Genomic DNA, 20950 nt, shown 5'->3' with positions numbered 1-20950 from the left:
GTGTATCTATAATAATTGTCTTTATTGTGACCACTGCCACTGGACAAAAATGTGTTAATTTCAAGGTGAAGTTCTTTTACAACACATAAACAAGTTTTTGTAATGAATTCAACATAGCAGAACTATTATTTGTAATTACAAGTTTAAAACATCAAAGAACCATGTATGTTATCATACATCAGTCAACTTTTTATGCTCAGTGCACATTGACTTGCAAGAATTGAAGACACGGAAATGGTGCAGCAGTACCTCCCAGTGGTTCCTTAAAGCAGCAATCATAAGAAGAAACAATACCAAAGCAGCCTCCCCACCCCTGGTTCGGTAAAAGGCTAAGGGATCGGGCTGGAGAAATGTAATAACTCAAATTCATAGACAGAGCTATAGATGCAAAGATTGACCATCCAAGATATCCAAATTATAGTTTTAACCATGTTTTGAGGCTATATTGTGTTTGCTTACATTTTCTTTGTTTACAAACATTGGAGTAAAACAAGCTTATATTTTGGGTTCTGATGGGGTAAGACAGTTGAACTAAGCTCTCATGTGGCATTTATAAGTTACATTTTTCAGGAATCAATGGGGTACATATATAGTTAATTTATAAGTCCAAAAATTGATGTAGCAACTGCTGATTGCCCCTTTAAAGGTAATATTTACTCAAATACTAAATCTGAATTTCTGGGATGCTTTTTTATCCACACTTGATGGCATTATATTTGTCACATGGTTATCACAAAGCAATTTTTAAAATAATGTGCATAAAATCATTGCATCCTATTTTGAGTTACCACCTCAAAGCTTTGCATCCAAGTCCTCTTTTGTGAAACTGGAATAAGGTCCAGATAAGAAAGACACGGTCCTCTGTTTCAGCTAGCTTTTCAACATGCATCTTTCTCTGTACTGATATTGTTGTGCAGATATTACAAAGAACTGGTGTCAACATGATGATCCTATTGAAACGCTTGTAAATCAGATATCTCTTGTAAGCCAAACACTGTTTGGCTTACATGTAGTTCACCATTGCTTTACAGTGGATAGTAATGTCTGTTGTATACATTGTTTGTTGGGCCACAGGACAGGCAGTAATCAGATCTTCTCCACATAGTTCCCAGGGAAGAGTCCTTCCTTGCCACGAAACCTGCCTCTCCACCAGCCTGATACATCTGCAGGGGAACACAGAGAGACGAACAGCTGTGGACTCCATACACAGTACAGCCTTATAACTAGGGGTGTAACGATCCATCTACTACATCGATGTATCGATTTATATTCCTATGATCCAACTACATCGATCTGTGCTCGACGAGTTGGCCTTTTGGACAACATATATCGATCTAACATCGTTTTAAAATGTAATAAATCGATTGTATCGATACTAGGAAATAACCCATTGGATTTAAGCACGTCAGACTTTATATGGATGTTTTTTCTTAGCACTTTTAATGATAAAGGCTTTAAACATTACTCGATTCAGTCTGCCTATCCGTGACGTCATCGCGCCAGCAGCAGCGCAAAGGCGCCAAGACAACAAAACATAGCATGGCGGACGACAGAGGAGAAGCCGACGAGCGAGAAATTATCAAGCCACCATTGCGGTCCTTACAAGAAACAGGAATCTAGGAAACTTCACCTGCACTGTCCAGTATCCAGGTATTTATTTCAGTCACACTGGTTGAATTTTTGGCTAAAAGGTTACTGAATCGATTTCAAGTCACTGAATCGTTTCGGATCGTATCGTTCTAAATGAACCAATATCGTCCTTGAATCGTATCGACAACCACGAATCGTGATACAAATCGAATCGTTGTTAAAACGAATCGTTACACCCCTACTTATAACTAATCCAAAACAGGTCTGAGCATGAATTGATGCCGTGAGCTTATTCAGGATCAGCACTTCAAGCATAACAACACTGGTGTAGTAGTGCCAAGCATCCAACAAGTTCTATAGTCTCTTCTGCCTCTTTCTCCTCACCCTTTTCCTTTGTTGAGATGGACACAGTTAGTTTCTTCACAAATAGACAATTGAGTACTATTCTATTCCCTCCCTACGTGTTCCTCACCTTCATTGAGCAGGTCGATGACATCATTGGCGTCGAAGCTGAGCTCGTCTGTGTCCTGGCCAGCATACTGGTACAGCGCCCGGCAACGCGGGCCGGTGGGGCGGGGCTGGGACTTGGGCCGGCTGGACGGGGCCGGGGGTGGCCGCTGGCTGCTGATACTCCTCTTCCTCTGCATTCTGGAGAGAGGGAAAGGGGGATGAGAGAGACGGAGAGAGAGAGAGATCAGAGAGACAGGGAGAGAGAGAGATGAGAGAGACGGAGAGAGAGAGAGATGAGAGCTCAACTCCAATCCTTCACTGCAGATAGTATATTTTGTGAATGCCCACTGGATGCTCAGTTTATTCAGCTCACCCAGACACGCCCTGGTCAGGCACGTTGAGGAAGTCCAGGTTCCCCTGCTGAGTCTGAGCCGAGCCTCGTCTTGAATTCTGGGAGGCCTGTTTGGGGAGGGCGGCGCTGGGGGGCCGGTTCAGTTTCTGGGGCACAGAGTAGGTGTGCTCTGGCTGCTGTGGCGCTGGAGCAACTCTACCTCTGGCTGCACCATTCTGGTGCCCTAGTCAAAGAAGAGGAACCCAGATACCATCAAAACACAAGACATACAGTATACCATTCATACACTAAGACCTCTAATATCTCAACATAACTATCACAGTGGTGGTACACAGTTCATAGTAAGCACTGCAAGGCCATGTTCATGGAGTGAGGCATGCTGATGACGTAGGAACATATCTGGACCAAATAATGAGTTTACCTCTGCTGGGAGGCTGATTCCTGCCTCCTCCATGGTTCTGTGGAGATCCCTTCTTGGTGGGCTCTGACAAAATAAACATGTAGAGTTTTAAACTATGACATATTAGGATTAATAGGATATGTTATATACTGTACACTGTATTGAGTCAGACTTAGTATTTTATACATGTCTATCTATATCAATGTCTCTTTCCTCCTTCTGTATGTGATTCTCTCTCTTCCTGCTACTCACTGGAGGTCTTGGGCAGGCCATCTCCCACGGTGATGGTGAGGGTCTTTCCAGCTGGTCTGATTTCTGCCAGGTCCCCCTGTCCCCTCTGGAATACCACAACACGGGTGCCCCCTCCACCCCAGCCCTCCTTCTTCACCCGGAACTCCAGCCTATAGAGAGCCACAACAGTGGACATGAATGAAATGATCATTTTACCAGATGCTTTTATCCAAAGTTAACTCGATCAATTAAACTATGGAGACCACACATAGAGAGTCATATAGCAAGGCTGTTCCTATCCAGTATGTGTGTAGTCATACCTGTCATTGAAGGAGAGAGACAGCTTGTTCTTGGTCACTTCTTCATAGCGCTTACAGAGCAGGCTGAGGAACTCAGTCTTGAAGTTGGACTCCAGCAGACTGTCATACTGAGCCTCATGCACGATGAAGAAATCATCTTGTCTCATACTACAGGGAGAGGGAGAAAGGTAGAAATGGAAAGATTTGAGGGATTGGCGTTGGTAGAAGACAATAAGTGTCACACACAGTAGGCTGATATAGCAACGTAAAAAAAAACAACATATCCTGTGTGATCAGTTCCTGTTTATTAATGACAACACTGACCACAAAAGCTCTCATTGGTACTGCCTGGAAATACATCACATTGAACTGTTATATGCTATTCTAAGTTTAGCAGTGAGAAAAAACCCTTACCTGAGAGAGACAGAGTGGATGCTCGCAAACTCCAGCTTCCGTTTTAACACCTCCTTTATCTGTCCCTTCTCTGGCCCCTTCTTCACCTTCTCTCTGCCTATCAGGTAGATACCCTTGGGAGACAGAATCAGGTCCCTCTTGATGGACTTGAGAGAGAGAATGGGAGGGGGCGAGAAAGAATGAGAGTGAGAATGAGTGGGTGTAAATGGAAGATGGAAGAAGTTAACCCAATGTTGTGCTGTTAACCCTGGCCTTGGCTCTGTTTTCCTCACCGCTCTGTGGGGGGAGGGAGAGGTAGACTCACCTTGAACCTGCGGTCAAACTTGTTGACAGAGTCTGCAAAGTCGACTCGCTCCCTCTTGGCCATGAACTGTCTGAGCTCAGGCCTCTGCTCCAGGCCCAGGTAGTCTCCTACAAAGTTCCTGTTGATGCTGTTCCTCCTCCGCTCCTTAGAGTTGTACAGGATGTCCGAGGCTGTGGACAACATGCGAGAGAGGTCATGTTAAGTAAGACCCTTCCAGGACATATTCATTGCTGTATATTCATTTTCTGTATTTACATTAATTTATGTATATTCATTTTTCTTCCTTGTTTCATCCCCACACACCTCTCTAGGATCATTGACACACTTACCCTCCTCCCTCATCTGTTCATATTTCCTCCTGGCGATGTACTTCCTCCAGGCCTTCTGGATGGTCCTGGCGAACAAGTCGAATTTCCTCTCCCGCATCTCCTCCAATAGGAAGAGCTAGGAGAGACGGAATGCTTTGATCAAATAAACCATTTTACACTATACAGATGAATACCTCACACCTTTTTTGTAAAACATTTCATATATTCATTTAAACCGGGAAGTCCCATTGAGATAAAATAAACAGCACTTTTCCCAGGGAGACCTATGTGGGCCCCTACCGACTCTGGGGCCTTGACGAAGACCTTGGAGCGCCCCATCTGGTACTGGTCTGTGTCCATGTTGACAGAGCGGAGGAGATGCAGGACCCCCTGCTGCTCTCCCCCCTGCCAGGACGGCCACGTCTCCGCCGTCAGAATGGCATACCTGCAGGCCACACATAGAGGGTCAGGCACTGGGGAGAGCATACACTACCCCCCCCACACACACACACACACACGCACACACACTGAGCGGACACAAAGCAGACACTGAAGGACACACACCTAAGAGTAAGTAAGACTCACCTCTGTAGGAACTTATTGAAGACTCTGCGGTAGGCGTAGCCGGCTCGACGTACACGGATGTTCTCCCGCAGCCCAAGGTACTCCACCTGGTGCTTGGCCCTAAACACATAGGTTCATCATCCCCTTTATTCTAATGTTCCAAACTATATAGTCATAACTCCCTGCTGAATTCTCTGAATGTTCTGCTATTGCATATTTGTTGTCTGTTGGGGGGTGTAATAGGGACAAACCGGCTCTCCTCCCAGTCCTTGGGTCTCTTAGTCTCGTTGGGTTTGATACATCGGATATAGTGGGGGGTGCACTTCATCAATGTGTTCACCAGATCATTGGCTTGTTTCTGTAGAGAGAACATAAGAGATGGATGTACCACCATGTAGCTACTAATAACCTCAAACCTATGGGTGTACTGTTACACCCAGCCACTGAACCACAGTGCTGGCAGTAGAGTGGGGACAGTTACCTTGATCTTAGAGCTAGCAGTAGTAGGCCTGCTCTTCTTGTCTGTGTTGAGGTTTTCAGAGAAGAGGCTGCGGATGAAGTCACTGTGGGGACAAAATGGAGGACCACATTTAATTGATTTTCCCAAGCCTTGGTTATTTTGAGACACGTGTCTGTTAAGGTAAAGATAGAGGCATACGTACTGTTCACTGCTCTGCATGAGTTCAATGAGGTCAGTAAAAAGCACGTCCCGGTTTCTCTCACAGAAGCCGTTTATTTCGTAGGAGACCTGAGGTGACATGACACATCATGTGTAAATATCAACATTCACACCGACCTTAACATTTGACTCACATGTCTACCTACCCACTTCCCAATGATGGAACATTCCTATCTACCTCAGCCTAGAAGTGTCTACTTCTATCTGTTTTGAGTGTGGGAAGGCGTGTCCTCTCCTGGTACCCACCTTGCCTGCGTAGTGGTGGATGACAAAGCCAGAGTTCCAGCTGTTGAAGTGTTCGTGAGTGCCGACCGCCGCCGAGAGCTTCTGGAGCAGGGTGCCGTCTGCCCCCTCACCCTTGGCATGCATGGTGGCACACACATCATCCAGCACACTCATGATGCCTGGCGGGTTCTGGATGGGAGGGGATTGTTAGACATGTAGAGTAGTAGCCACAAGTAGAATATAGATACATTTGTGGAAATTGCATTGATATATTGTCATTTTTGGCTCACCAACTTATTCTCGATGAGGTCACACACAACCTTGTTGTTGAAATACTCAATTGGTGTCCACTTGATGCCTTCCTGAACATACTCTTCCTGGGAGAAACATAGAGAGATAGACAATGCAATGCCAATATAACTTTTACAACATCCAAGACACCTCGTAAACTAAATTAAAAGTGTTGAGATTTGAGAGTGTTACCTGTTCAGCCTTCAGTGTCAGCTCAATAAATATCTGTTGTAGCTTCTCGTTGACAAAGTTGATGCAGAACTGCTCAAACCCATTCCTCTGTCAGAAAGCACACATCCAAGTTAAAGAGAATGTTACGATATAGCTATGTCTTGTCTCGTTTTCCAATCAGAGATGTATAATTCTATGTATTTAATATACAATTTACCTGGAATATCTCAAAACCATATATGTCAAGTACTCCTATGCTGTATTCTTCATGAGGTTTCTGTATGGCTTTGTTTATGGCCTAGTAATAGGAGAGGAAGAGAGAGGAGAATTAGTTAGTATGAAATGAATGTGTCATCATTACTGTATTTGTGTCTGTGTGTGTATCATTGCAGTGTATAGTAGATGTCCCTGACCTCCACCAGGTAGTCAAAGAGTCGTGTGTAGAGGGCCTTAGCCAGGGCGTCGCGGGTATAGGTGGCTTGTTCCTGGTTGAGTGTCACATCGATGGACTCAGACTTTCCACCCCACTTCGAGTCCATCTTTCTGCTGGTCAGTTTCTCTTGCAGACGCGTTGGGTCAACACCCAGCAGATAGGCAGGGAAGGCAAGCACTGGGAGGGAGGAAAGACAAACAGAACAAACAGAACACCTGTTTATACATTAATTCCTGCTTTCATTATGGCAAAAGTGTGTTTTAGTGACTATCCCTCTCCAATGTTTTTTCACCTTATGGGGAATGTTACATTGATGCTTACTTGTGCATGTGCATCTCTGTGTGCATGTCTTCATGTGTGTGTATTAGGCATGTTTGTGCTCTCCCACTCACAGTCAGTGCTCTCCACCTGCCCATAGTTGCCTGCTTCTATGAAGCTGATGTTTCCAAGGTGCAGGATTCCTGCTATGATCTGCAGCCCCTGAGCCTGGTAAGCCTCTGGGATCCCAATCACATTCATGGCTTCCTGTGGACAAAACTCAACACTGAAATCTATGGTCCTGTACAGAGCGCCATTACTGCTGGCCCTGACAACACACAAGGACTGGGAATACACAATAGAACAGTATATTTAGCTAATTATAAGCCTGTATTACGAATATACACTACCGTTCAAAAGTTTGGGGTCACTTAGAAATGTCCTTGTTTTCCATGAAAACATACATGAAATGAGTTTGAATAAGAAATATAGCAAAATGCATAGGAAATGTAGTCACTGACAAGGTTGGAAATAATGATTTTTAATTGAAATAATAATTGTGTCCTTCAAACTTTGCTTTTGTCAAAGAATCCTCCATTTGCAGCAATTACAGTCTTGCAGACCTTTGGCATTCTAGTTGTCAATTTGTTGAGGTAATCTGAAGAGATTTCACCCCATGCTTCGAGTGGCGCAGTGGTCTAAGGCACTGCATCGCAGTGCTAGCTGTGCCACTAGAGATCCTGGTTCGAGTCCAGGCTCTGTCGCAGCCGGCTGCAACCGGGAGACCCATGGGCGGCGCACAATTGGTCCAGCGTCGTCCAAGGTAGGGGAGGATTTGACCGGCAGGGATGTGGGTTCGTTTCCCACGGGGGGCCAGTAAGAAAAAAACTAAAAAACTAACAAAAACAAACAAAAAAACATGTATGCATTCACTAACTGCAAGTCGTTCTGGATAACAGCATCTGCTAAATGACTTAAATGTAAAAAATGTAAATGTAAAAATGCTTCCTGAAGCACCTCCCACAAGTTGGATTGGCTTGATGGGCACTTCTTACGTACCATACGGTCAAGCTGCTCCCACAACAGCTCAATAGGGTTGAGATCCGGTGACTGTGCTGGCCACTCCATTATAGACAGAATACCAGCTGACTGCTTCTTCCCTAAATAATTATTGCATAGTTTGGAGCTGTGCTTTGGGTCATTGTCCTGTTGTAGGAGGAAATTGTCTCCAATCAAGCGCCGTCCACAGGGTATGGCATGGTTTTGCAAAATGGAGTGATAGCCTTCCTTCTTCAAGATCCCTTTTACCCTGTACAAATCTCCCACTTTACCACCACCAAAGCACCCCCAGACCATCACATTGCCTCAACCATGCTTTACAGATGGCATCAAGCACTCCTCCAGCATCTTTTCATTTGGTCTGCGTCTCAAAAATGTTCTTCTTTGTGATCCGAACACCTCAAACTTTGATTTGTCTATCCATAACACTTTTTTCCAATCTTCCTTTGTCCAGTGTCTGTGTTCTTTTGCCCATCTTAATCTTTTCTTTTTATTGGCCAGTCTGAGATGTGTCTTTTTCTTTGCAACTCTGCCTAGAAGGTCAGCATCCCAGAGTCGCCTCTTCACTGTTGACGTTGAGACTGGTGTTTTGCGGGTACTATTTAATGAAGCTGCCAGTTGAGGACCTGTGAGGCGTCTGTTTCTCAAACTAGACACTCTAATGTATTTGTCCTCTTGCTCAGTTGTGCAACGGGGCCTCCCACTCCTCTTTCTATTCTGGTTAGAGCCAGTTTGCGCTGTTCTGTGAAGGGAGTACTGCACAGCGTTGTACGAGATCTTCAGTTTCTTGGCAATTTCTCGCATGGAATAGCCTTCATTTCTCAGAACAAGAAAAGACTGACGAGTTACAGAAGAAAGTTATTTGTTTCTGGCAATTATGAGCCTGTAATCGAACCCACAATTGCTGATGCTCCAGATACTCAACTAGTCTCAAGAAGGCCAGTTTTATTGCTTATTTAATCAGCACAACAGTTTTCAGTTGTGCTAACATAATTTCAAAAGGGTTTTCTAATGATCAATTAGCCTTTTAAAATGATAAACCTGGATTAGCAAACACAACATGCCATTGGAACACAGGACTGATGGTTGCTGATAATGGGCCTCTGTACGCCTATGTAGATATTCCATGAAAAATCAGCAGTTTCCAGCTACAATAGCCATTTACAACATTAACAATGTCTACACTATATTTCTGATCAATTTGATGTTATTTTAATGGATATTCTTGATTGAGACATCACAGAAGCACTGGGAGCAAATTTACACTTATATTTACACTACCATTCAAAAGTTTGGGGTCACTTAGAAATGTCTAAGTGACCCCAAACCTTTGAATGGTAGTGTAAATATAAGTGTCAATTTGCTCCCAGTGCTTCTGTGATGTCTCAATCAAGAATTGCTCACAAAAAAAGTGTACTCTATGTTTTAAGCCCTGATGGCGTAAGGTACCATTGTCTCCTGAAAGTCCTTGCTGTCGTTTGTTCCGTCCACTTTGTATGTCCCAGACTGGTTCAGGTAGTAGTAGTAATCTGGACTCATGATGCCCAGGGTTTCTTTCTGCTGGGGGTTGGCTCCCTCTATTAGCTAAATACAACAGTTCAGACAAAACACAACTGAAATTTACAGCACATGAATTACACATAAACAATTCATACCCAATTATGAAACCCTACAGAACCGTTAAATCTGTGGTGTAGGGCGAGAAAGTCAAACACATTGTCATTGTGGGTAGCTGTGTCACTGCTGGCCTAGCTCAGGGCCTGACTGACCTGGTAGTAGACATGGAAGTTCCTCTCGTTCTCGTTCTGGCTCACCACTCTCGACTTCTCAAGGAGGAAGTTGGAGATTTTACCACCGTCCGGCTCTCCTCCTCTGCTAAACTGGATCTCAAAGTATTTACCCTGTTAGATCAGAACACGCACAAAAACATATCACTCAAATTAGACATGGTTGATTATTATGACTTTATGGTTATGGTCCGGGTGGCAGGTAGCCTAGTGGTTAAGAGCGTTGGGCCAGTAACCGAAAGGGCGCTGGTTCAAATCCATGAGCCGACTAGGTTAAAAATCTGTCGATGTTCCCTTGAGCAAGGCACTATACCCTAATTGCTCCTGTAAGTCGCTCTGGATAAGAGCGTCTGCTAAATGACTCAAATGTAAATGGGAATGGGTTTGTGGCCCTCTGTACTGGTAGAATGGAATTATCAGAGCAGTGACACAAGATGTACCACGAAGTGTGGTAAACTCCCTAAAAATATATTTGCATTATATCTTTACATTACGACACAGCTTGTTGACCCCACCCAGGATTTCACCTCAGCTCAGTCTTCTCAAGCTCTTTCATCTCATTGTGTTGTTCTACCGTAATAGAGGCAGGAAACCCCAGAGGTGACATGCACTCAGCTACAAAGCCTGCACTGTTGCATGTGGATGTGGTTAGGAGTTGAGATTAACATTTCAGGATCTCAGGAATATGGAAAGAGGAGAGGGTGAACGGTGACTGTTGCATACTGCTGCTGGGGTATATAGTCTGCAGAATGCAGATCGTCTCTGGTAGAGCACAGGAAAACAACAGTTGGCAAGTGGTTTCAGAAATGATCAGTTTACAGTATCAGTCTTACTTTATTAGCCCACACACAGTGTCTAGAGAAGAGGAGGAAGAAAAAGATGAGGAGGATAGAAAGACAAATAAGGGAAAGGGGAGGCTGGTTGCTGTACGTATCACTCACAAAGCGACTGGAGTTGTTGTTGCGGACAGTCTTGGCATTGCCAAAGGCCTCCAGTAGAGGATTGGACTGGAGGATGATGTCCTTCACATGCTGACAGACACATACAGAGAAACATCACAACACAGCACTTCAGAGTTTCCTTCACAGTCATTAGTAATGAAAATGCTAAAAGTAGAAATTAGTAATGGTAATAGTAGTAATAGTAGTAATAGTAGGATTAGTAATGGTAATAGTAGTAATAGTAGTATTAGTAGTATTAGTAATGGTAATAGTAGTATTAATAGTGTTAGTAATTGTAATAGTAGTAATAGTAGCATTATAAGTAATAGTATTAATACTAAAGGTAATGGTAATAGTAGTAATAGTAATATTAGTAATAGTAATAGTAGTAATAGTAGCATTGGTAATGGTAATAGTAGTATTAGTAGTATTAGTAATTGTAATAGTAGTAATAGTATTATTAGTAGTAATAGTAATGGTAATAGTAGTAACAGTAGTAATAGTAGTACTAGTAGTAATAGTAGTAATAGCAGTATTAGTAATGGTAATAGTAGCATTAGTAATGGTAATAGTAGTATTAGTAGTATTAGAAATTGTAATAGTAGTAATAGTAGTATTAGTAGTAATAGTAGTAATAGTAATGGTAATAGTAGTAATAGTAGTATTAGTCATTGTAATAGTAGTATTAGTAGTAATAGTAATAACAGTAGGTAATACCTGCACTTTATCACCTCCTCCTGATACTTTGGAGATGTAACTCATAATGTATTTGGCAGCCACAGTCTTCCCAGCTCCACTCTCCCCACTGGGCACAACACACACAAAACATACAGACATATTAAAGGCAATGATAACCCTCTAATTTACACCTCTACACCTTGTCAAAAAAACTTTGTGTGAAACTTTTTGTGAAGGTGATCTATGGCTGCACATGAAATTCTCTGTTTATTTTATACTAAACAAAAATATAAATGCAACGTGTAAAGTGTTGGTCCCATGTTTCATGAGCTGAAATAAAATATCCCAGAAATGTTCTATATGCACAAAAAGCTTATTTATCTCAAATTTTGTGCACAAATGTGTTTACATCCCTGTTAGTGAGCATTTCTCCTGACAGGTGTGGCAAATCAAGAAGCTGATTAAACAGCATGATCATTACACAGGTGCACCTTGTGCTGGGGACAATAAAAGGCCACTCTAAAATGTGCAGTTGTCACACAACACAATGCCACAGATGTCTCAAGTTTTGAAGGAGCATGCAATTGGCATGCTGACTGCAGGAATGTCCACCAGAGCTGTTGCCAGAGAATGTAATGTTAATTTCTCTACCATAAGCCGCCTCCAACGTTGTTTTACAGAATTTGGTAGTACATCACAACGGTCTCATAACCGAAGACCACGTGTAACCATGCCAGCCCAGAACCTCCACATCCGGCTTTTTCACCCGCGGGATAGTCTGAGACCAGCCACCCGGACAGCTGATGAAACTGTGGATTTGCACAACCAAAGAATTTCTGCACAAACTGTCAGAAACCGTCTCAGGGAAGCTCATCTGCGTGCTCGCCGTCCTCACCAGGGTCTTGACCTGACTGCAGTTGTGCGTCCTAACTGACTTCAGTGGGCAAATGCTCACCTTCAATGGCCACTGTCACGCTGAAGAAGTGTGCTCTTCACGGATGAATCGCAGTATAAAAAATGTACCGGGCAGATGGCAGACAGTGTGTATGGCGTCATGTGGGCGAGCGGTTTGCTGATGTCAACGTTGTGAACAGAGTGCCCAATGGTGGCGGTGGGGTTATGGTATGAGCAGGCATAAGCTACGGACAACGAACAGAATTGCATTTTATCAATGGCAATTTGAATGCACAGAGATACTGTGACGAGATCCTGAGGCCCATTGTCGTGCTGTTCATCTGCCGCAATCACCTTATGTTTCAGCATGATAATGCACAGTCCTGTGTCGCAAGGATCTGTACACAATTCCTGGAAACTGAAAATGTCCCAGTTCTTCCATGGCCTGTATATGTCAACCATTGAGAATGTTTGGGATGCTCTGTATCGACGTGTACGACAACGTGATCCAGTTCCCGACAAATCCAGCAACTTCGCACAGCCATTGAAGAGGAGTGGGAAAACATTGCACAGGCCACAATCAACAGCCTGATCATTTCTATGCGAAGGAGATGTGTCGCGCTGCATGAGGCAAATGGTGGTTTTCTGATCTGTATTCCCAGTCATGTGAAATCCATAGATTAGGGCCTAATACATTTATTTAAATTGACTGATTTCCTTATATGCACTGTAACTCAGTAAAATCTTTTAAATTGTTGCATGTTGCGTTTATATTTTTGTTCAGTATAGTAAGAAAGGAAACGACACACTGATTGTTCTTTGGTTCTTTGTTAGTTCTGAGAAAAGCAGTCAGAGTAAGTGTTCTTGGGTAGCATGACGCACATGAGAAGGCCTAAGGTGCGTCACAGAGAGGCACAGAGAAGAACTAGGCCTCCATACTGCCTGCCAGCAGAAACAGATAGCAGTTATGACACTGGTATAATAACACACCTGATAATAACACACTGGTTCTCCTGATCGATCATCATGTTCCTGTACATGTTATCAGTCAGGGCATAGATGTGGGGAGGGTTTTCATACTGGGCCTTTACATGGAGAGAAAAACGAGAGAGACAAAAACGAGACAGAGAGAGTGAGAAAACAGAGAGAGAGAAGAGAGAGAGAGAGAGAGAGAGAGAGAGAGAGAGAGAGAGAGAGAGAGAGAGAGAGAGAGAGAGAGAGAGAGAGAGAGAGAGCGAGAGAGAGAGAGAGAGAAAAGAGAGAGAGAAAAAAAACAGAGAGAGAGGAGAGAGAGTGAGAAAAGAGAGAGAGAAAAGAGAGAGAGAAAAGAGAGAGATAGTGAGAGAGAGAGAGAGAAAGAGAGAGAAAAGAGAGAGAGAAAAGAGAGAAAAGAGAGAGAGAGAGAGAGAGAGAGAGAGAAAAGAGAGAGAGTGAGAGAGAGAGAGAAAAGAGAGAGCGAGAGAGAGAGAAAAGAGAGAGCGAGAGAGAGAGAGAGAATAGAGAGAGAGATACAGAGAGAGAGAGAGAGAGAGAGAGAGAGAGAAAGAGAGAGAGAAAAGAGAGAGAGAGAAAAGAGAGAGAAAAGAGAGAAAAGAGAGAGAGAGAGAGAGAGAGAGAGAGAGAGAGAGAGAGAGAGAGAGAGAGAGAGAGAATGGAGCGGAGAGAGGGAGTTTAATATACAACTACTAAGGTAAACAAGGAAATGAATGGGCACATAAAGACCAAAGTAAACATTGAACAATAGGATGGTTTACTCACAGCCCCTTGGTAGAGTTCAATTTCCCGGTCAGTGAAGTAGGGCATCTGTTTGAATGGGTTCACTGATATCAACACAGAGCCAATATAGGTCTGCACATGACAGTTAAGGAATAGGTAGGGTGTTTCTGGTGAAATCGTGGAATATGATATTGAAACAATCACATCGAAATTGTTGATGATGATGTAAACTTTTCAAAAAGACAAATATCCCAAACCATAGTTTCTCCGGACTGTATAATACACAAAAATAGAATGCTTTTTTTCACACAAAGAATGAAGTAAGTCTCGAATGTGCAGTAAAATGTGTACTAAAAACAGGGTAGTGTGCTGTGAAGTCACACAGTGCATCCAAAAGAGGAACAGTGCAGTCCTATTATTGCATACATTCATGTGTGTCTGCGCATGTGATGAGGTTGAGTGAGTATGTATGTGTGTTAGCATGTGATGAGGTTGAGTGAGTATGTATGTGTGTTAGCATGTGATGAGGTTGAGTGAGTATGTATGTGTGTTAGGGAGATGAGGCAAGGATGGTATGTATGTTTGTTATTGTGTTGTTGCTACTGTGTGAGTACAAACATCAGCTGTGCTCACCCATGATATATAGAATGGAAGGACCTAATGCTATGGGCCAGTGGAATGACCTCAACGATCTCAATTCTCAAATCTCTCTACATGGTTTAAAGCCATTTGTAACAGTTTTTTGTTTGTGTGCATGTGTGTGTGTGTGTGTGTGTGTGTGTGTGTGTGTGTGTGTGTGTGTGTGTGTGTGTGTGTGTGTATGTGCCTATAAATATATCAGTCAGAGAGCGTGTGACGGGACAGGTCGTGTCTTCACAGTGTACTTCCCCACTGAGACATTTGTGAGAAGTGATGAAGGAAGGTCCCTAACAGACAACGAAACAGGATACAAAGATGTAGTCGTCCATGTATCTCTTCTTCAGGTTCTCCACAATTGCGTCTTCACTGATCTTGGACAGTAGCACCATGTCGTCCACACCACTCTGCTTGACATTCTGACTCTGCCAGTGGTACTTACTGCCCTGCAGGAGAGAACGGTTAGGGTTAGGGAATGCACACCATTTTTATTTGTAATTGAGGCAGAGAAAAAAGCAGAGGTAGATCTATAGATTACCTAGTTCATACTAAATGTGAGCTACAGTACATTATGAGAGGGTATCTACAAAGGAGAAGGCAGGGTATAGAAAAACAGAGGAAGCACGGGCCTTCTGCAATTGGAAGTCATGTGCACCAGCAGACAACAGAGAGAAGTTTCTCAGCAGCAGGGTCTCTCTGTGTATAACCATGTCATTAAGAATGTGACTAACTGTGGTTATCAGTACAGGAAGCTGAGGACAGTTACCAGGCAACGCTCTGTAGATGAGGTGAGCATATGCCAATATGGCCATCTCTGTAAAGTACTGCTTCCCACACTTACAGTGGGGGAAAAAAGTATTTAGTCAGCCACCAATTGTGCAAGTTCTCCCACTTAAAAAGATGAGAGAGGCCTGTAATTTTCATCATAGGTACACGTCAACTATGACAGACAAATTGAGAAAAAGAAATCCAGAACATCACATTGTAGGATTTTTAATGAATTTATTTGCAAATTATGGTGGAAAATAAGTATTTGGTCACCTACAAACAAGCAAGATTTCTGGCTCTCACAGACCTGTAACTTCTTCTTTAAGAGGCTCCTCTGTCCTCCACTCGTTACCTGTATTAATGGCACCTGTTTGAACTTGTTATCAGTATAAAAGACACCTGTCCACAACCTCAAACAGTCACACCCCAAACTCCACTATGGCCAAGACCAAAGAGCTGTCAAAGGACACCAGAAACAAAATTGTAGACCTGCACCAGGCTGGGAAGACTGAATCTGCAATAGGTAGAAAAATTCTATCCCAGTTTCCTTCAAGGGTTCAGCAGCTTGGTTTGAAGAAATCAACTGTGGGAGCAATTATTAGGAAATGGAAGACATACAAGACCACTGATAATCTCCCTCGATCTGGGGCTCCACGCAAGATCTCACCCCGTGGGGTCAAAATGATCACAAGAACGGTGAGCAAAAATCCCAGAACCACACGGGGGGACCTAGTGAATGACCTGCAGAGAGCTGGGACCAAAGTAACAAAGCCTACCATCAGTAACACACTACGCCGCCAGGGACTCAAATCCTGCAGTGCCAGACGTGTCCCCCTGCTTAAGCCAGTACATGTCCAGGCCCGTCTGAAGTTTGCTAGAGTGCATTTGGATGATCCAGAAGAGGATTGGGAGAATGTCATATGGTCAGATGAAACCAAAATAGAACTTTTTGGTAAAAACTCAACTCGCTCGTGGTTTGGAGGACAAAGAATGCTGAGTTGCATCCAAAGAACACCATACCTACTGTGAAGCATGGGGGTGGAAACATCATGCTTTGGGGCTGTTTTTCTGCAAAGGGACCAGGACGACTGATCCGTGTAAAGGAAAGAATGAATGGGGCCATGTATCGTGAGATTTTGAGTGAAAACCTCCTTCCATCAGCAAGGGCATTGAAGATGAAACGTGGCTGGGTCTTTCAGCATGACAATGATCCCAAACACGCCGCCCGGGCAACGAAGGAGTGGCTTTGTAAGAAGCATTTCAAGGTCCTGGAGTGGCCTAGCCAGTCTCCAGATCTCAACCCCATAGAAAATCTTTGGAGGGAGTTGAAAGTCCGTGTTGCCCAGCGACAGCCCCAAAACATCACTGCTCTAGAGGAGATCTGCATGGAGGAATGGGCCAAAATACCAGCAACAGTGTGTGAAAACCTTGTGAAGACTTACAGAAAACGTTTGACCTGTGTCATTGCCAACAAAGGGTATATAACAAAGTATTGAGAAACTTTTGTTATTGACCAAATACTTATTTTCCACCATAATTTGCAAATAAATTCATTAAAAATCCTACAATATGATTTTCAGGAATTTTTTTTCTCATTTTGTCTGTCATAGTTGACGTGTACCTATGATGAAAATTACAGCCCTCTCTCATCTTTTTAAGTGGGAGAACTTGCACAATTGGTGGCTGACTAAATACTTTTTTTCGCCACTGTATCTACCACAGTGACAACCACTAGTTATGGTATCTGTTGAATATGCTACCCATAGGAGTCTGTGGAATGGGAGGGGACTCAGCTTAAAGTATACCATTGGGCCACAGATAGAACAATGAGACAGATATTTCACCGGATGTATAAATGTGAAGCATCCAGTTCTCGTTTCCACTCATTGGAAACGACATCATGTGGTCTATCTTGGGTTAGTTATACAAATCTTTAATTGGGCCATGGTTTGGTGATTTCTTTACCCAAAGTGAATGTAGTGCATTTTAAAGTAACTGCCAAAAAAAGGACTCTATTTTCATTTTCAGCTCCCCTCCCATTCCTATGCCCTCAATATGATGATCACGTCCACCACATCGTGCAGAGAGATTCCTGACATCCTCATCATCACATAAAGAGTTGAGGTGAACCAGGTTTGGCCAACAATGTTGTATTACACTGTATGATATGGTCTTGGCCTTGTCTGGGTTCCCAACACTGTTTTGTTTTGATGTGTGGTAGATTCTGAAAATAGGCCTAACATGGATACTGTGGTCTGAGTTCCAACTCTCTCAACCAGCTAGTGATAACTTTGGAGGAGAAGGTTCTAGTGAGTCATTCAACTCTCTGGCCAATCAATCAATTATATTCAATTATCAATAAGCTACCATGTACATTAGATACTGTAAGAAAACCAGCAGTACTTCAGTCCTTGAGGGCTGGTAATTGAATCTCTGTTGTAAAGAATGATGCTCATTTTTCATGTGAATAACCTGACTAAGGCTGTTTGTTTGTCACACATTTCAGACCACATCCATCAGTTCTCTGCTCAGCACACAGAAATGGCCTCAGCTGGGTGAGACCAAGGTTCTGACTGCTCAAATATTTTTGGTCTCTCTCTCTGACGCTCTCTCTCACACATCTACAGCATGGCACTGACACCTTGTTTTCACATACCAAATCAGATTATCCATTTGTTTGAAATTAAAACTATACAAAATATTCAAATAAGAGAGCGACAATAAGACAGCAATTGGGTTAGAGAGAGACAGAGACTCAGAGAATAAGAAAGCAAGTTTTCAGTTCATCTACAGTATCTCAGCTCTTTACCTTGGTTGTACCATAGTCATAAACACAAGTGTGATGATATTAGAAGAGGAAGCACTGATATAAAGGTGGACATGGAGGACAAAAGCCAAAAGCTTTAAATAGCAAAGTGCTGATATGACTGTTGATCCAGTGATATGTTAAAATAGCCCACTTTCTGCTGTGTAGTGTCAGACCTGGGAGATGCTTTGTGTGCTCAGAGAGAACTACTGTAATGTATTCCATCCATCATCAATGTGACTACTGTGAGTGAGTCAGCCTGCTGCAGAAAAAGTCATGACAAGGCATCCAAAATCAATCTATCAATGAAATAAGTCTTATTGTAAGCTTAATGTAAATTTGTCCAATTCAGCTATCTTAGAAAATATTTTGTGTGTTCGCGCATCCAGCAAGGAGCAGGTTCTGTGCTTGGGAGTGTGTGTGAAGAGGAAGTGTTGTGATAGAAACTATAGTCCCCTCTGTCTCTCTGTCAGGGCTGCTGCACTTCCCCTCTCACACTTCACCACTACATCTTGTGAAACCCTCTCGACTTTTCAACACGTCACTGTTGCTCTTCCATTCCGGACAATACTATAGAACTTCTTTAAACAGTCCCCCCTTACATTGACAATTTAATCATTTGGCAGGCGCTCTTATCCAGAGTGACTTGCCATTAGTGCATTCATCTTAAGATAGCTAGGTGAGACAACAACATACTGTATCACATATCGTAGTAAGTACATTTGTCCTCAATAAAGAAGTTATCAGCAAACTCAGTGCTAGTAGGAAAAGAGAAGAACAAGGGTTAGACCTTACGCAGCTCCTCAGGAACAATAGTCCCCTCTACTGCTGGTTTTCACATTTGATAGGACAGTTTGTAATGCTTTTGATCACTATTGTCGTACCTATATGTATTTTCTATGTCTTGTTAACGTCATGAGAATCCAATCTCTGGTTATGAAAAAAGCTGGTTGTAGTAGCAGCAGAGCAGTTTTATTAACTACTCCATAGTGTACAGCACACTCTTACAAAAATGTGAGGATATAGGATTTAATCAATGCTTCTATCCCTCTTGACTAGAAACACTCACTATAACCTGAGTGGATACTAACAAGGCTTGTCAGTCAAAAGAGGAACTGACAGCATCTTCTCCATTTAAGGAGTTAGAGTCTCTACTACTTGATGTCCACTGCCTCCTGTTCTGCAGCACTTCGTTGTATGATTGTTGTTGACACGAGTGATAGAACACAACAGTTATCTATTTTCCATTCATCATCTTGACATAAGATGAACACCCACTGAACATCACAGTCAGCTGTTGCCAGGCTTCAGAGTGTGATAAGTGCCTGGATCTGGGCATAATGTGAGAGACTTCACTGTACAGCTGAGTCAAGTGACCTCAACGTAACATATGAGACCATGTTCTTCAGAAAGTCTGTCAGAGAGAGGAAACCATCACAGGAGGCTGTTGAGGGGAGGATGGCTCATAACGGCTCATAATAATGACTGGAATGACATGGAATGACAATGGAATTGTTTTAAACACAAGGAAACCATTTGCTTGATGTGTCAATGCTATTCCATTAATTCTATTCCAGTCATTACTATGAGCCCGTCCTCCCCAATTGAGGTGGCACCAGCCACCTGTTCTCAGCATATACAGTAGATGGAGAGGATAGACAAGTCCTAGTGAGGAGAGGCTGCAATAGTCTAGGTGTGTGTGTGAGGTGGAGGTGTGTTACCATCGTGCCAGCGGTGTGTGTGCCCCTCTCCTCCCACGGTTCTGCACCAGGTGTTCAAAGTCCAGAGTATGTGTGTCGGTAATCCCACATTTGCCCCTTCACAGCACGACCATCACAGTCAGGAGGTCTCCAACACACAGTCAGACAGACAGACAGAACAGCCACCTAGAAGACTTTTAACATTCAAAGCGTTCAAACGTACTTCCTCATACTCCCACAGACCCAGAGCGAAACAAGAACTGCTCTGCTACAGACTTAAGAGGACACAGACACACACACAGATACAGACACACACACACACAGCTACAGACAGACACACACACACACACACTCACACAAACAGACAGACACACACACACACACACACTCATCCTAGATCTATAGGTACCACTTCTTCTACTCTGTTGCATTTTCAGTTCTTCATACAGTCATGGTCTAAATGTTTAGACCTAATTAACAGTCAATGTTGATACTGTTAGGGGCTGTTATATCATACATTGTTAAAGTCCATGACATACTTAATCTTTGATACAGACATTATTTTCATATCATGAATACCTCCTCTATAACATACCGATACTTTAACTGATGATCCTCTAAGCAGAAGTCTATGGCACTTCTGTGTTTGATTTCTCATCTCTCTCTACATGATGCTTCAGTTGTTTACTCACTACTCCACCCAGACTGTGGTTAGTTTCTCATCTTTAAAATCTGAAAGGCTTGCAGTGAATTGCACTACACCCATAACGAACTTTAAAACGTTTAATTAAAAATATACATTTTTTAAAGGGTTTTTACATGACATGTTGTACTCTGATTTAGCCACTGTCTCCTGTATTCCTGACCCCGAGTTGGCTCTAGAAAATGTATCCGCCATATTTATTCCTCTAGCAGATTAACACGCCCATTTTAAACAATACAGCGTCAAAGATAGATTTAACCCTTGGTTCTCTTCTGCGCTATCTGAGCCCATTC

At 42.9% G+C, this 20950-nt stretch overlaps 1 protein-coding gene across 1 annotated transcript; it reads right to left on the bottom strand.

Moving 5' to 3' along the window:
• Positions 1–3: 3 nt before the first annotated feature.
• On the bottom strand, positions 4–20169 carry myo1f (myosin IF). Its single transcript, XM_041839417.2, has 28 exons — positions 19976–20169; positions 14995–15126; positions 14087–14176; positions 13319–13413; positions 11474–11561; positions 10757–10846; positions 9798–9929; positions 9478–9612; positions 7104–7236; positions 6692–6888; positions 6496–6576; positions 6300–6386; positions 6107–6193; positions 5838–6005; positions 5575–5660; positions 5394–5475; positions 5164–5270; positions 4934–5032; positions 4649–4793; positions 4370–4484; positions 4041–4210; positions 3737–3882; positions 3344–3490; positions 3045–3193; positions 2814–2876; positions 2414–2615; positions 2063–2238; positions 4–1163 (listed from the first exon to the last, which is right to left on the bottom strand). Exons 1-28 carry the CDS (start codon positions 19976–19978, stop codon positions 1087–1089), a joined length of 3282 nt encoding a protein of 1093 aa, XP_041695351.2. The 5' UTR covers positions 19979–20169; the 3' UTR covers positions 4–1086.
• Positions 20170–20950: the final 781 nt, after the last annotated feature.

This window comes from Coregonus clupeaformis, chromosome 20 (assembly GCF_020615455.1).
Source record: "Coregonus clupeaformis isolate EN_2021a chromosome 20, ASM2061545v1, whole genome shotgun sequence".
Classification (NCBI taxonomy): domain Eukaryota; kingdom Metazoa; phylum Chordata; class Actinopteri; order Salmoniformes; family Salmonidae; genus Coregonus; species Coregonus clupeaformis.
Note: the sequence above shows the minus strand (reverse complement) of the source record. Positions and strands in the feature narration are given on the sequence as shown.